The 14,915-nt window shown below is 45.5% G+C and overlaps 1 protein-coding gene across 3 annotated transcripts in view; it reads right to left on the bottom strand.

The window, feature by feature from the left end:
- LOC134343842 (mitogen-activated protein kinase 4-like) overlaps window positions 1–14,915 on the bottom strand; it is a 117,127-nt gene that overhangs the window by 19,285 nt on the left and 82,927 nt on the right. For 2 of the 3 annotated variants that reach the window (XM_063042615.1, XM_063042616.1), the window contains exon 6: window positions 7,761–7,962. The exons of the other annotated variant lie outside the window; for it this stretch is intronic. In XM_063042615.1, coding sequence (XP_062898685.1) covers window positions 7,761–7,962 — 202 coding nt within the window. The remainder of the gene's footprint in view (window positions 1–7,760; window positions 7,963–14,915) is intronic. 3 annotated transcript variants of the gene reach the window in all.

The following is a 14,915-nucleotide window of genomic DNA, read 5'->3' as shown; positions in this document are numbered from 1 at the left end:
GATCGATGGCGTCAGCTCACCTGAAGACTCAACTCACTCTCTCTCTCTCTCTCTCTCTCTCTCTCTCTCCAACACTACTCAACTAAATACCACGAGCTGAACTGAACTGAACTTTACTCAACATCGTAAGACTGTATCTTTTTACCCCTAGACTTAAAGAAGCTTGGTTTTCATACACATATATTCCACACTTACTTGTATATATATATTCATTGCTAACCTGTGTGAATTATTTACTTTGATATTATTGTACTGTGTAGTTACTAATAAATATTATTAGTTGTTAGCAATATGAGACTCCGAAGTGTTTTCTATTTCTGCTGGTTTCTTAATCCCCGTCACGGGGTACGTGACAATATTAAAAACTTACTGTAATTCATAATTCTATTTTTTTCTGTTATTATATATTGCATTATACTGCTGCCTCAGAGATAACAGATTTCATGACTTAAACTGGTGATATTAAACCTGATTCTGATTCTGAGGGTTATGGGTCCAGGTACAGGTCGATGGGACTAGACAGAATAACAGTTCAGCATGGACTAGATGGGCTGAATGGCTTGTTTCAGTATTGTAATGCTCTATGACTGTATGACTCTAAGGTCAATCTATTCCTTCCCTCCTACTTATCCCTCCATTTTTTTCTTTCACCCTTGTGCCTGTTGCTTGTGTGGTTCTGCTGAACCTGGTGACGTGCTGTGTTGGTACCAGGATGTACCAGGACAACATCGATGTTCGGGAAGTTGTTAGAGTCGATTGTCAAGGATGAGGTTACGGAGTACCTGGAGGCATATGACAAGATAGGCAGAACTCAGCATGGTTTCCTTAAAGGAAAATCCTGCCTGACAAACCTATTATAATTTTTTGAGGAAATTTCCAGTAGGCTAGACAAGGGAGATGTAGTGGATGTTGTATATTTGGATTTTCAGAAGGCCTTTGACAAGGTGCCACACATGAGGCTACTTAACAAGATAAGAGCCCATGGAATTACGGGAAAGTTACATACGTGGATAGAGCGTTGGCTGATTGGCAGGAAACAGAGAGTGGGAATAAAGGGATCCTATTCTGGTTGGCTGCCAGTTACCAGTGGTGTTCCACAGGGGTCCATGTTGGGGCCACTTCTTTTTATGTTGTACATCAACAATTTGGATTATGGAATAGATGGCTTTGTGGCTAAGTTTGCTGATGATACGAAGATAGGTGGAGGGGCCGGTAGTGTTGAGGAAACAGAGAGGCTGCAGAGAGACTTGGATAGATTGGAAGAATGGGCAAAGAAGTGGCAAATGAAATACAATGTTGGAAAGTGTATGGTTATGCACTTTGGCAGAAGAAATAAATGGGCAGACTATTATTTAAATGGGGAGAGAATTCAAAGTTCTGAGATGCAATGGGACTTGGGAGTCCTCATGCAGGATACCCTTAAGGTTACCTCCAGGTTGAGTTGGTGGTGAAGAAGGCGAATGCAATGTTGGTATTCATTTTTAGAGGAATAGATTATAGGAGCAGGAATGTGATGCTGAGGCTCTATAAGGCGCTGGTAAGACCTTACTTGGAGTACTGTGGGCAGTTTTGGTCTCCTTATTTAAGAAAGGATGTGCTAACGTTGGAGAGGGTACAGAGAAGCTTCACTGGAATGATTCCGGGAATGAGAGGGTTAACATATGAGAAACGTTTGTCCGCTCTTGGACTGCATTCCTTGGTGTTTAGAAGAATGAGGGGGGACCTCATAGAAACATTTCAAATGTTGAAAGGCATGGACAGAGTGGATGTGGCAAAGTTGTTTCCCATGATGGAGGAGTTTAGTACGAGAGGGCATGACTTAAGGATTGAAGGGCGCCCATTCAGAACAGAGATGTGAAGAAATTTTTTAGCCAGAGAGTGGTGAATCTATGGAATTTGTTGCCACGGGTGGCAGTGGAGGCCAAGTCATTGGGTGTATTTAAGGCAGATTGATAGGTATTTGAGTAGCCAGGGCATCAAAGGTTATGGTGAGAAGGCAGGGGAGTGGGACTAAATGGGAGAATGGATCAGCTCATGATAAAATGGCAGAGCAGACTTGATGGGCCAAATGGCCAACTTCTGCTCCTTTGTCTTATGGTTGTCTTATGGTCTTATGGATATGTGGAGACACTTGTGGGCAGCCTCCAACACTTCCTTAGGATGTGATTGATAATGCAAATGATGAATTTCACTGTATGTTTTAATGTAGCTGTGATGAATAAATCTGAATCAATTAATATGCCTGCAATTATACATTCTGTTTACAGCCCTTGGGAGATTGCTGAAATAATTGAACATTTTGAGGTGTGAATGTGGTTATAACCACCAAACACACAAAACGCTTGAGGAACTCAGCAGGTCAGGCTGCACCTATGGAAAGGAATAAAGAGTCAACATTTAGTGTCCAGTGTTGTGACGCTTCCAGTGCCAACGTAACATGCCCACAACTTACTAATCTATACGTCTTTGAAATATAGGAGGAAACTGGAGCAATTGGAGGAAACCCTCATGGTCCCAGAGAGAATGGACAATCTCCTAAAAGACTGCATGTTATCAGATTATTTTCATTCTAACTTTATACAAGTATGATATTCATCAATGAAATACGTGGCTTAGAGATTTAATTCTAAAGGTTGAATAGCTGTATGGTGGGAGTCCACAGATTCACCACCCTCTGGCTAAAGAAATTCCTCTCTATTTCTGTTCCAAATGGACATCCCTCTATTCTGAGGCTGTGCCCTCTGGTCCAAGACTCTCCTACTATGGGAAACATCCTCTCCGCATCTACTCTATCTGGGTCTTTCAATATTGCGTACAAGTCTCTCATTCCCTGTGATCGATCTACAGGAGGGGTTTGGGCTGATCTCTGCTTTTATTTACATGAACATAAACTTTATTCATAATAAAAATAAATATTTATAAGAATAAACTGTGCAATATCTTATTCTTACATTCATAGATAATGTGTTAAGCTATGACATTCCTTCAAACCAAAGGATTTTTGCCACTCATGAGACTCCCTGGAGTGATATACTAACTATAACAATAATTGAGGGGGCCGGCCCCTCCCTCTCCAGTAGGAGAAGAACCCTACACTGTGGCTCTTCCTCACCGAGCTTCAGTGCTTCCCTCAGCAGGTACTCCTGCAGTCTGCACTGTGCCAGTGGGCAGCATTCCCCCACGGGCACCTCGATGTGTTGGCAGACTGACAGGCTTTTGGGAAGACCAAATGAAGTCTTTCACAGAGTTGACGATATGCCAGTCAGACTCGATGTCCATCTCTGGATGAGTCCCTGAGAACAGAGAGCATCCCTCACCCCAATTGCACCTCTCCCGGAGTGTCCCATCACTTGCTGGCCCAGCCGCTGATAGGGGGCCCCTGTTTATTTGTGTTCATTCATGTTCAGGCTGGGGAGGCTGGCTTCAGTTGCTCTCCATTGAGTCTGGTTAGACTGGTAATTCAACCCAGTTCGAGCCCACTATCTGGTATGGAGTGGCACTGCAGACATGATGCACGGGATGGAAAAAGCTGCAGAGGGTTGCAAATCAGCCAGCTCCATCATGGGCACTGAACTCCCCGGCCTCAAGGACATCTTCAAAAGGCGATACCTCAGAAATGTGGCATCCATCATTAAAGACCCTCATTACCCAGAACATTCCCTCTTCTTATTACTACCATCAGAGAGAGGTACAGAAGCCTGAAGACACACACTCAATGTTTCAGAAACAGCTCCTTCCCCTCCGCCATCAGATTACTGAATGGATAACGAACCATCCACTGAACACTATTTTGGCTCACTCTTTGGACGAATTATTTAATTTAAAATTTTTATAGATATATTTCCTATTGTAATTTATAGTTTGTTTCTTTGTTTGATGCTGTACAAAACAACAAATTTCATGATATAAATCTGATTTTCAATCTGAATCTGAGGCTGAGTGTTTAAATGACTGCACCAGAGGAATGTAGAGTATTTGAATAGACCATAAGACATAGGAGCAGATTTAGGCCATTTGGCCCATCGAGTCTGCTCTGCCATTCAATCATGCCTGATCTTTTATTCCCCTCCTCCTCAACCCCAGTTCCTGGCCTTCTCCCATAATCTTTGATACCATGTCCAATCTTGAACCTATCAATCTCTGCCTTAAATACACCCAATGACCTGGCCTCCACAGCTGCATATGACAACAATTTCCACAAATTTCTACCCTTTGGCTAAAGAAATAGTATTACTGACCAGCCAGTGAAGGATCAGAGTTTCCCATCCTGTTGCCCTTTTGGCCTGTGAGACACCCAGTCAGCACAACACTTTGCAGGACCAGTGATCAGGGTTCAATTCCCATCACTCTCGCATTCTCCTGGTGAACACATGGGTTTTCTCCAGGTGCTCTGGTCTCCTACCATCATCAACATTATGTGCTGTGTCGTATAACATGGGTGATCATGGTCCCTTGACCTTGACTGTTCCCAGAAAATTTTTCCACATAAGTGGTTTGCCATTGCTTTCTTGTGGGTAGTGTCTTTACAAGACGGCTGTTTTTACCAGACATCATCAATGCACTTCAGAGATTGTCTACCTGGCGTCAGTGGTCGCATAACCTGGACTTGTGATATGCACCAGCTGATCATATGACCATCCAACACTTGCTCCCATGGTTTCATGTGACCTTGATCGGAGGGTTAAGCAGGTGCTACACCTTGCCCAAGGGTGACCTGCAGGCCAGAGGAGGGAAGTAGCACCTTTGGTAGGGATGTATCTCCATCCTGCCACCCTGGTTTCCCAGCAGGTGTACAGGTTAGTGGGTTGTGGACGCCGGAAGCACAGTGATACCTACGGGCTGCTCCCAGCACACCCGCGGACTGTGCTGGATATCGACGCAAACAACGCATTTCACTGTACACGCAAGCAACGTGTGACGAATCTAATTACCAGTTTCTTCAAAGATGAAGAATTGATTATGAGAGTTAAGGATGTATGTACATGCCATGAACTCCAACAATACGTCTGTTATAAAGAATAATAGATTCTTCAGAAAGAAAAGCCTCTTAACAGGTACGCTGGCTATCATCAACACAAGAGATTCTTCAGATGATGGAAATCCAGAGCAACAGACACAAAATGCTGGAAGAACTCAGCAGGCCAGGCAGCATCTATGGAGATGAATAAATAGTTGATCCTTTGGGCCGAAACCCCTCTGCAGGACTGGAAATGAAGAGGGAAGGTGCCAGAATAAGAAGGTGGGGGAGGGGAAGGCGCACGAGGTAAGAGGTGATAGGTGGGCAGGAGAGGGGGGTTGAAGTAATCTAGAAGGTGAGAGGTAAAGGGCTGGAGAAGATAGAATCTGATAGGAGAGGAGAGTGGACCATGGGAGAAAGAGAAGGAGGAGGGCCACCAGAGGGAGGTGATAGGCAGATGAGAAGAGGTAAGAGGTGGCCCAGAGTGGAGAAATTGAAGAGGGAAGGGGGAGGGGGACAATGACCAGAATTGGAAAAATTGATGTTCATGCCATCAATGAGTGAGGCTAATCAGACAGGAATGGTGTGAGTTTCTGGGAAAAATGTAGAAGGTGCAGGATAGATGTATTCCTTGTTTTCGGAATAGTCAAATAGCAAATAGCACAACTGTGGCTGACAAAGGAAGGCACATCTAATGTAAAAGCAAATGAGAAGGCACATAACAAAGCAAAAATTAGGGGGAAGACGGAGGGTTGGAAAGCTTTTAAAACCTACAGAAAGCAACTAAAAGAATTATTAGGAGGGAAAAGATGAAAAGCTAGCAAACAATATCAAAGTGAATAGTAAAAGCTTCTTCAAGTATGTAAAAAATAAAAAAAACAGATGAGGGTGGATATAGGACTGTGAGGAAATGAGGCCAGAGAAATAATAATGGGGGACAAGGAGACGGCAGATGAACTAAATGAGTATTTTGCATCAGTCTTCACTGTGGAAGACGCTAGTAGTGTTCCAGGTGTTGAAGGGTGTGAAGGAAGAGAAGTGAGTGCAGTTACTATTACAAGGGTGAAGGTGCTCAAAAAAATGAAAGACCCAAAGGTACATAAGTCACCCGGACCAGATGAACTGCACCCCAGGGTTATGAAGGAGTTAGCAGAAAAGATTGTGGGGGCGATAGTAATGATCTTTCAAAAAACATTGGACTCTGGCATGGTACCAGAGGACTGGAAAACTGCAAATGTCACTCCACTCTTTAAGATAGGAGGAACACAGCAGGAAGAAAATTATAGGTCAGTTAGCCTGATCTGAGTGGTTGGGAAGATGTTGGAGTCAATTATTAAGGATGAGGTTATGGAGCACCTGGTGACACAAGACAAGATAGGAGAAAGTCAGCATGGTCCCTTAAGGGAAAATCTTGCCTGACAAACCTGTTGGAGTTCTTTGAGGAGATTACATGTAGGATAGATAACGGATGTTGTATATTTGGACTTTCAGAGGCCTTTGACAAGGTGCCACACATGAGGTGGCTTACCAAGTTAAGAGCCCATAGTATTACTAGAAAGTTACTGGCTGGTTAGAGCATTGGCTGATTGGTAGGAGGCAGCAAGTGGGAATAAAAGGATCCTTTTCTGGTTGGCTGCTGGTCTCTAGTAGTGTTTCACAGGGGTTGGTGTTGGGACCACTTCTTTTTATGCTGTATATCAATGATTCAGATGATGGAATAGATGGCTTTGTTGCCAAGTTTGCAGATGATACACAGATTGATGAAGGGGCAGTTAGTATTGAAGAAACAGATAGGCTGCAGAAGGACTTAGACAGATTAGGAGAATGGGCAAGAAAGTGGCAAATGAAACACAATGTTGGAAAATGCATGGTCATACACTTTGGTAGAAGAAATATATGTGCAGACTATTGTCTAAATAGGGAGAAAATCCAAAAAATCTGAGTTGAAATGGGACTTGGGAGTCCTTGTACAGAACACCCTAAAGGTTAACTTGTCGGTAGAGTTGGTGGTGAGGAAGGCAAATGCAATGTTAGCATTCATTTCAAGAGATCAAGAGATCTGTTTTATATATATATATGAGCAGTGATGTGATGCTGAGGCTTTATAAGGCACTGGTGAACTCTCAGCTTGAGTATTGTGATCATTTCTGGGCTCCTCATCTAAGAAAAGATGTGCTGGCATTGGAGGGGTTTCAGGGGAGGTTCACAAGGATGATTCCAGGAATGAAAGGATAATCATATGAGGCACGTTTGGTGGTTCTGGGTCTGTACTTGCTGTAATTTAGAAGGATGAGGGGGATCTCAATTGAAACCTTTTGAATGTTTAAAGGCCTAGACAGAATAGATGTGGAAAGGATGTTTCCCATTTTGTGGGAGTCTAGGACAAGAGGGTACAGCCTCACGATGAGTGTCCATTTAAACCAGAGATGCGGAGAAATTTTGTTAGCCAGAAGGTGGTGAATTAGTGGAATTTGCTTGCACAGGCAGCTGTCGAGGCCATGTTGTTGCGTGTATTTAAGGCGGAGCTTGACAGGTTCTTGATTGGACCCAGCATCAAAAGTTATGGGGAGAAGGCCAGGGAATTGGGCTGAGGAGGGGAGAAGAAAGGATCGGCCATGATCGAATGGGGGAGCAGACTCAATGGGCCAAATAGCCTAATTCTGTTCCTGTATCTTATGGTCTTATGGTCTAAACTATGAGGCACTGATCCTCCAACTTGATAGTAGAGGAGGCCATGGACTGACATGTCAGAGTGGGGGTGGGGATTATTTTACTAAACGTAAATCGACTCAGTCCTTTATACCTCTCCCAGTTGAACATCTGGCTCTGGCTTGCTTCCATCAGTAGTATGTCATCTATCTCGTCTTCAATTCTGAAAGGCTGCTGAGATACTGGCTCATCCTGCGGGCACGAGTAAGGGCTCATAAAGGGATGCGCCAAGCTCTCTTCCGCTGTTAAGCGATCCATCGAGTTAAATGTCAGGATCCTTTCCAGGAAATTGATGGCTGTTTCAAGTAGATAATATCTGTTACTTTTGCAAACACTGCATTTGGTTATCCCAACACAAAACTGATACACTGATAAAAATGACAAACTGGGCTTGTTTGAACCACAAACATGTGATGTTTACTCAGTACTTGAATATATGCTGATTGCAAAAAGAAAGCTGGAAGTAATGTTTTCATTCCTCAGTAGAGAAGCTCGGTAATGACATTTCACTTGATATATCAATCTTTATCCTGAATGCCCATTATGTTTTGCAAAAGCAGATATCATTATCATCATGTGCCATGTCTTACGATGTAGGCAATCATGGGGATTATGGATAATGCCTTCCTGAGACAATGCTCTGTGTGGATGTGCTCAATGGTGAGGAAGGATTTGCACATGATGGACTGGGTCTTCTACTTTCGTGGGAGTTTCCATATAAGGGCATTGGTGTTTCCATGCCAGATAGTGAGGCTGGCAGTCAATATAATCTCCAGCACACATCTATAGAAGTTAAGTGTGAGATTCACTTTGCAGCAAAATGAGAGAGAAAGTCTGTAAGAGAGCGGGAACCAAATGCATAGTTACAATTGTCTGGTAATTTTTTTTTCTTCTTGAGCTAGGGCTATTTTCCTGTGGAGAGAAGGAGGATGAGAGGTGACTTGATAAAGGTGCACAAGATGATAAGAGGCACAGATCCAGTGGACAGCCAGACTTTCTCCCAGGGAGAAGTGGCTAATACGAGGGGGCATAATGTTGAGGTGATTGGAAACTATAGAAGGAATGTCAGAGGAAGGTCCTTTACACAGAGAGTGGTGGGGATGTAGAACTCCCTGCCAGGGGTGGTGGTAAAGGCAGATACATTGGAGGCATTTAGAGACACACATGTTTGTTTGCTATGTGCTGTGTCATATGACGTGGGTAATCATGGTCTTTCCATGACCATGATTGTTCTTGGCAAATTTTTCTACAGAAGTGGTTTACCATTACCTTCTTCTGGGCAGGTTCTTCTTTATAAGACAGGCGATCCCAGCCATTAACAATATTCTTCAGAGATTATCTACCTGGTGTCAGTGGTCACATAGCCAGGGCTTGTAATATGCACCAGCTGCTCATACGACCATCCACCACCTGCTCCCGTGGCTTCATGTGACCCTGATTGGGGTAGTGGGGTGAGGGGAGAGTAAGCAGGTGCTACACCTTGCCCAAGGGTGACCTGGAGGCTAGTGGAAGGAAGGAGCACCTTATACCTCCTTTGGTTGAGATATATCTCCACCCTGCCACCCCACTAAACAGTAAACAAAGGAAAATGTATTCTCTGTGTGGTGAAAATAGCACAACAGCGCCTCTTTCACCTCAGACGGTCGAAGAAATTCGGCCTGAGTCTCCAAATCCTAAGAACTTTCTACAGGAGCACAACTGAGAGCATCCTAACCGGCTGCATCACTGCCTGGTATGGGAACTGTACCTCCCTCAATCACAAGACTCTGCAGAGAGTGGTGCGGACAGCCCAGCACATCTGTGGATGTGAACTTCCCACGATTCAGGACATTTACAGTGACAGGTGCGTAAAAAGGGGCTGAAGGATCGTTGGGGACCTGAGTCACCCCAACCACAAACTGTTCCAGCTGGGAAACGGTACCGCAGCATTAAAGCCAGGACCAACAGGCTCCAGGTTCTGCCACCAGGATATCAGACTGATTAATTCACACTGACACAATTGTATTTCTAAGCTATATTGACTGTTCTTTTGTATATCTTATTGTATTATTACAAATACTATCCTATTTGCTATACTGTTTATTACAAATTTCTAATTTGCACACTGCACATTCAGACGGAGATGTAACGTAAAGATTTTTACTCCTCATTTACGTGAAGGATGTAAGAATTAAAGTCAATTCAATTCAATTCAATAATATAACACACACACAAAATGCTGGAGGAACTCAGCTGGTCAGGCAGCTTCTAGGGAGAAGAATAAACAGTTGAAGTTTTGGGCCCGACCCTTCATCGGGACTGGAAAGGAACAGGAAAGCTGCCAGAACAAGGTGGTGGGTGAAGGAGAAGGAGGACAAGCTAGAAAGTGATAGGTAAGTCAGGTGGGTGGGGGAGTGGAGACGAGAAAGTGGGGGAGCTGGGATGAATTGAGAAACTGGGGGAGTGGGGATGAATTAAGAAAGTGGGGGAGCGGGGATGAATTGAGAAACTGGGGGAGCGGGGATGAATTGAGAAACTGGGGGAGCGGAGATGAGAAAGTGGGGGAGCTGGGATGAATTGAGAAAATGGGGGAGCGGGGATGAATTAAGAAAGTGGGAGAGCAGAGACGAGAAAGTGGGGGAGCTGGGATGAATTGAGAAAGTGGGGGAGTGGGGATGAATTGAGAAACTGGGGGAGCTGGGATGAATTGAGAAACTGGGGGAGCAGGGATGAACTGAGAAACTGGGGGAGCAGGGATGAACTGAGAAACTGGGGGAGCGGGGATGAATTAAGAAAGTGGGGGAGCTGGGATGAATTGAGAAACTGGGGGAGCGGAGACGAGAAAGTGGGGGAGCTGGGATGAATTGAGAAACTGGGGGAGCGGAGACGAGAAAGTGGGGGAGCTGGGATGAATTGAGAAACTGGGGGAGTGGGGATGAATTGAGAAACTGGGGGAGCGGAGATGAGAAAGTGGGGGAGCTGGGATGAATTGAGAAACTGGGGGAGCGGGGATGAATTGAGAAACTGGGGGAGCGGGGATGAATTAAGAAAGTGGGGGAGCTGGGATGAATTGAGAAACTGGGGGAGCGGAGACGAGAAAGTGGGGGAGCTGGGATGAATTGAGAAACTGGGGGAGCGGAGATGAGAAAGTGGGGGAGCTGGGATGAATTGAGAAACTGGGGGAGCGGGGATGAACTGAGAAACTGGGGGAGCGGGGATGAATTAAGAAAGTGGGGGAGCGGAGACGAGAAAGTGGGGGAGCTGGGATGAATTGAGAAAGTGGGGGAGCGGGGATGAATTGAGAAACTGGGGGAGCTGGGATGAATTGAGAAACTGGGGGAGCGGGGATGAACTGAGAAACTGGGGGAGCGGGGATGAATTAAGAAAGTGGGGGAGCTGGGATGAATTGAGAAAGTGGGGGAGCGGGGATGAATTGAGAAACTGGGGGAGCTGGGATGAATTGAGAAACTGGGGGAGCGGGGATGAACTGAGAAACTGGGGGAGCGGGGATGAATTAAGAAAGTGGGGGAGCTGGGATGGATTGAGAAACTGGGGGAGCGGAGACGAGAAAGTGGGGGAGCTGGGATGAATTGAGAAACTGGGGGAGCGGAGACGAGAAAGTGGGGGAGCTGGGATGAATTGAGAAACTGGGGGAGTGGGGATGAATTAAGAAAGTGGGGGAGCGGGGATGAATTGAGAAAGTGGGGGAGCGGGGATGAATTGAGAAACTGGGGGAGCAGGGATGAACTGAGAAACTGGGGGAGTGGGGATGAATTGAGAAACTGGGGGAGCGGGGATGAACTGAGAAACTGGGGGAGCGGGGATGAACTGAGAAACTGGGAGATGATACGTGGGAAAGGTAAAGGAATGGAGGAGATGGGATCTGAGAGGGGAGGAGATGGGATCTGAGAGGAGAGGAGAGTGGACCATGGGAGAAAGGGAAGGGGGCAGTGATAAGCAGGTGAGGGGAAGAGGTAAGTGGCCAGAGTTGGGAAGAGAAGAGGGAAGACAATTACCAGAAGGAAAAATTGATATTCATGCAAACAACAGGAATTCTGCAGATGCTGGAAATTGAAGCAACACACATCAAAGTTGCTGGTGAACGCAGCAGGCCAGGCAGCATCTCTAGGAAGAGGTACAGTCGACGTTTCAGGCCGAGACCTTTCGTCGGGTCGAGTCCTGACGAAGGGCCACGGCCCGAAACGTCGACTGTACCTCTTCCTAGAGATGCTGCCTGGCCTGCTGCGTTCACCAGCAACTTTGATATTCATGCGATCAGTTTGGAGGGCACTTAGACAGGATATGAGGTGTTGCTCATCCACACTGAGAGTGGTCTCATCATGGCAGAAGAGGAGGCCACGGACATGAATATTTATACTTATTAATATAACTCATATTTATAAAGAAATGTTCTTGCATTTCTAGCAATTGATAAACTGGTCCTGAAATGCAGTCACTGTTATTGTACAGCAAAAGAGCATAAGACATAGGAACAGAATTAGGCCATTTGGCCCATCGAATCTGCCTCACCATTCCATCATGGCAGATCTATTATCTCTCAACCCCATTCTCCCACCTTCTCCCCAAAACCTTTGATGCCCTGACTAATCAAGAAATTATTAACCTCTGCTTTAAATATCCTAATCACTTGGCCTCCACAACAGTTTGTGGCAGTGAACTCCACAGAGTCACCACACTTTGGCTAAAGAAATTCCTCCTGATCTCTGTTCTAAAGGGAAGTCCTTCTATTCTAAGGCTGTGCCCTCTGGTCCAAGGCTCTCTCACTATGGAAACATCCACTCCACATCCGCTCTATCCAGATCTTTCAATATTCAGTAGGTTTCAATGAGATCCACCCCCCATTCTTTAAACTCCAGTGAGTACAAGCCCAGAGCCATCAAACTCTCCCCATACTCTATGTTAACCCTTTCAGTCATGGGATCATTCTCATGAACTTCCTCTGGACCCTCTTAAATGCCAGTACATACTTCCTTAGATAAGGGGCTCAAAGCTGCCCACAATACTCCAAGTGTGTCCTGACCAGTGCCTTATGAAACCTAAGCATTACATCCTTGCTTTTATATTCTAGTCCTTGCGAAATGAATGCTGACAGTGCCTTTGCCTTCCTCACCAGTGACTTAACCTGCAAGTTAACCTTTAGGGAACAAAGGTCATGGATGGGTGATGGAGGACGTCCCAGATCATTGGGTCCCGGGATGAATGTCTGTGCCAAGAGGGGACCAAGGGCTGGTCATTTGGAGTTCCATCATCTGCTAGGTCTGGAAACCACTGGCATCATTTCCATTTCTATCCTGAGTTAGGCTCCCTTTGCTGCCCATACACGGTGCATTAGGTTGCCATGGTGACATGGCATTGAGTATGTGATGGCCACATTTGTGACTAGGGAAGTGGTCCAATCGGAGCTGCGGTTTTGAGGTCAAAGTGCAGAGGCTTTGCTGAGAGAGACTGGTGGCATAGCAAGGTAAGGTCTTCCCTTTCACGAGGGGTAGAGGTGGGCGAGAACTAGAGGTCATGGGTCAAGCGTGAAAGGTGAAATGTTTAAGGGAAACATGAGGGGAAACTTCTTCATTTGGAGGGTGGTATGAGTGCAAAACGAGCTGCAAGTGGACGTGTTGGAAACACTTTTGAACCATCTAAATCAAACTAGCAATTTTACGATCTCCCGAATGATTTGATGACTCAGCGAAACTAGAAACATCTTCATATCAATGAGCAACATATGGGTATCAACCAAGTACAGTCTCCACACCAAGGTGAAGCTGTACCAGAGCTGCGTGCTGTCCAGACTCTTGTACAGGTCAGAATGCTGACACATGACAGAGAGCGACCTTGCCAAGCTGTCACCATTCCACAACATGAGCTTCTGGAAGATCCTCCATATCTTCTGGCCAAGAAATGTCTCCAGCAATGCCCTAACTCCTTCAGTGTCATCAAGAGGACATATCAACAATCATTATGAGGAAATGTTGGAAATCGATTGGGTAGTGATGAGAAGAGGGGCCAACTCCATCATCAAGACAGCACTTCATTGGACCAACGAAGGGCAGAGGAAATGTGGGAGACATAAGACAATTTGGTGGGCCTTACCATGGAGGCAGAAAGTAAGACTCTAAGCCACACCTGGGGCCCAATAGAGAAGATGGTCAAGGACAGACAGAGATGGAGGACCTCCATTTCTGCCCTAGGTGCCAGTGAAGTAACAGGCAGTAAGTAGAAGGATTTGATAAATTCGACTCTCAGGAATGCAGGTTTGGCATCTTCGTGCAGAATGACGTTGGCCATCACCAGAAGAGAGATAGTCAGGCCGGACTTTTAGCCAAATTAAAGTGTCGAGGCCCGAGAACGGAAAATGAACCGGTGCTCAGCTCACTACTCTAGTCTCAGCCAAGGTCCTCCACCTGAGTCCATCCCACCTGCCCTTGTTTGACCCGCCTCCTCTCCCCTCTACCATCGGGTAGGAGGCGCAGGAGCCTTGGGTCTCACACCACCAGGTTCAGGAACAATTATTGCCCTACAACCACTGGGCTCCAGGAACAACGTGGATGGCTTCACCCCCTCAGTGCTGAACTGACTCCACAGCCTGTTGACTCACTTTCAGGGAGCCTGCTTTTCTTATGTATGATTTTTCGTGGATTCTATTGTACTCCTCTGATTTCCTGAGGGTGTTTGCAGGAAAATGTATCTCAAAGTTGTATGTGGTATACATAGTCTGATAATAAATGTACTTTGAACTTTGAAAGTTCTCATGTTGTCATGTAGGCTCTTTGACTCGTAATGTTAGCCCTGTTTTCCCTTCTGCAGATGCTGCCTGGCCAGTGCAGTGTTGGCAACTCTTTCTCTTTTCATTATGTAGTGGAACCCTGGACATAGAACATTGAAGAGTACAGCAAAGGATCAGGTGCTTCAGTCCGCAATGTCCCTGCTGACCGAGATGCCAATTTGTGCAATGCCCTGCAGGAGAAGAGGTAGGGGCAGATGCATTTGGGGCATTTAAGAAATTTTTAGATGGGCACATGGACGACAGAAAAATGGAGGACTAAGCAGGAGGGACGGGCTAGATTGATCTTAAAGTAGGTTCAAAGATCGTTGGCCAAAAGGCCTGTGTTGTACTATGTTCAGCACTCAATGGTCACTTTATTAGGTACACCTGTACAACTCTCATTAATGCAAATATCTAAACAGCCAATCACATGGCAGCAACTCAATGCACGAAAGCACGCAGATGTGGTCAAAAGGTTCAATCGTTCTT

The sequence above is a fragment of the Mobula hypostoma genome, chromosome 3 (assembly GCF_963921235.1).
Source record: "Mobula hypostoma chromosome 3, sMobHyp1.1, whole genome shotgun sequence".
Classification (NCBI taxonomy): Eukaryota; Metazoa; Chordata; class Chondrichthyes; order Myliobatiformes; family Myliobatidae; genus Mobula; species Mobula hypostoma.
Note: the sequence above shows the minus strand (reverse complement) of the source record. Positions and strands in the feature narration are given on the sequence as shown.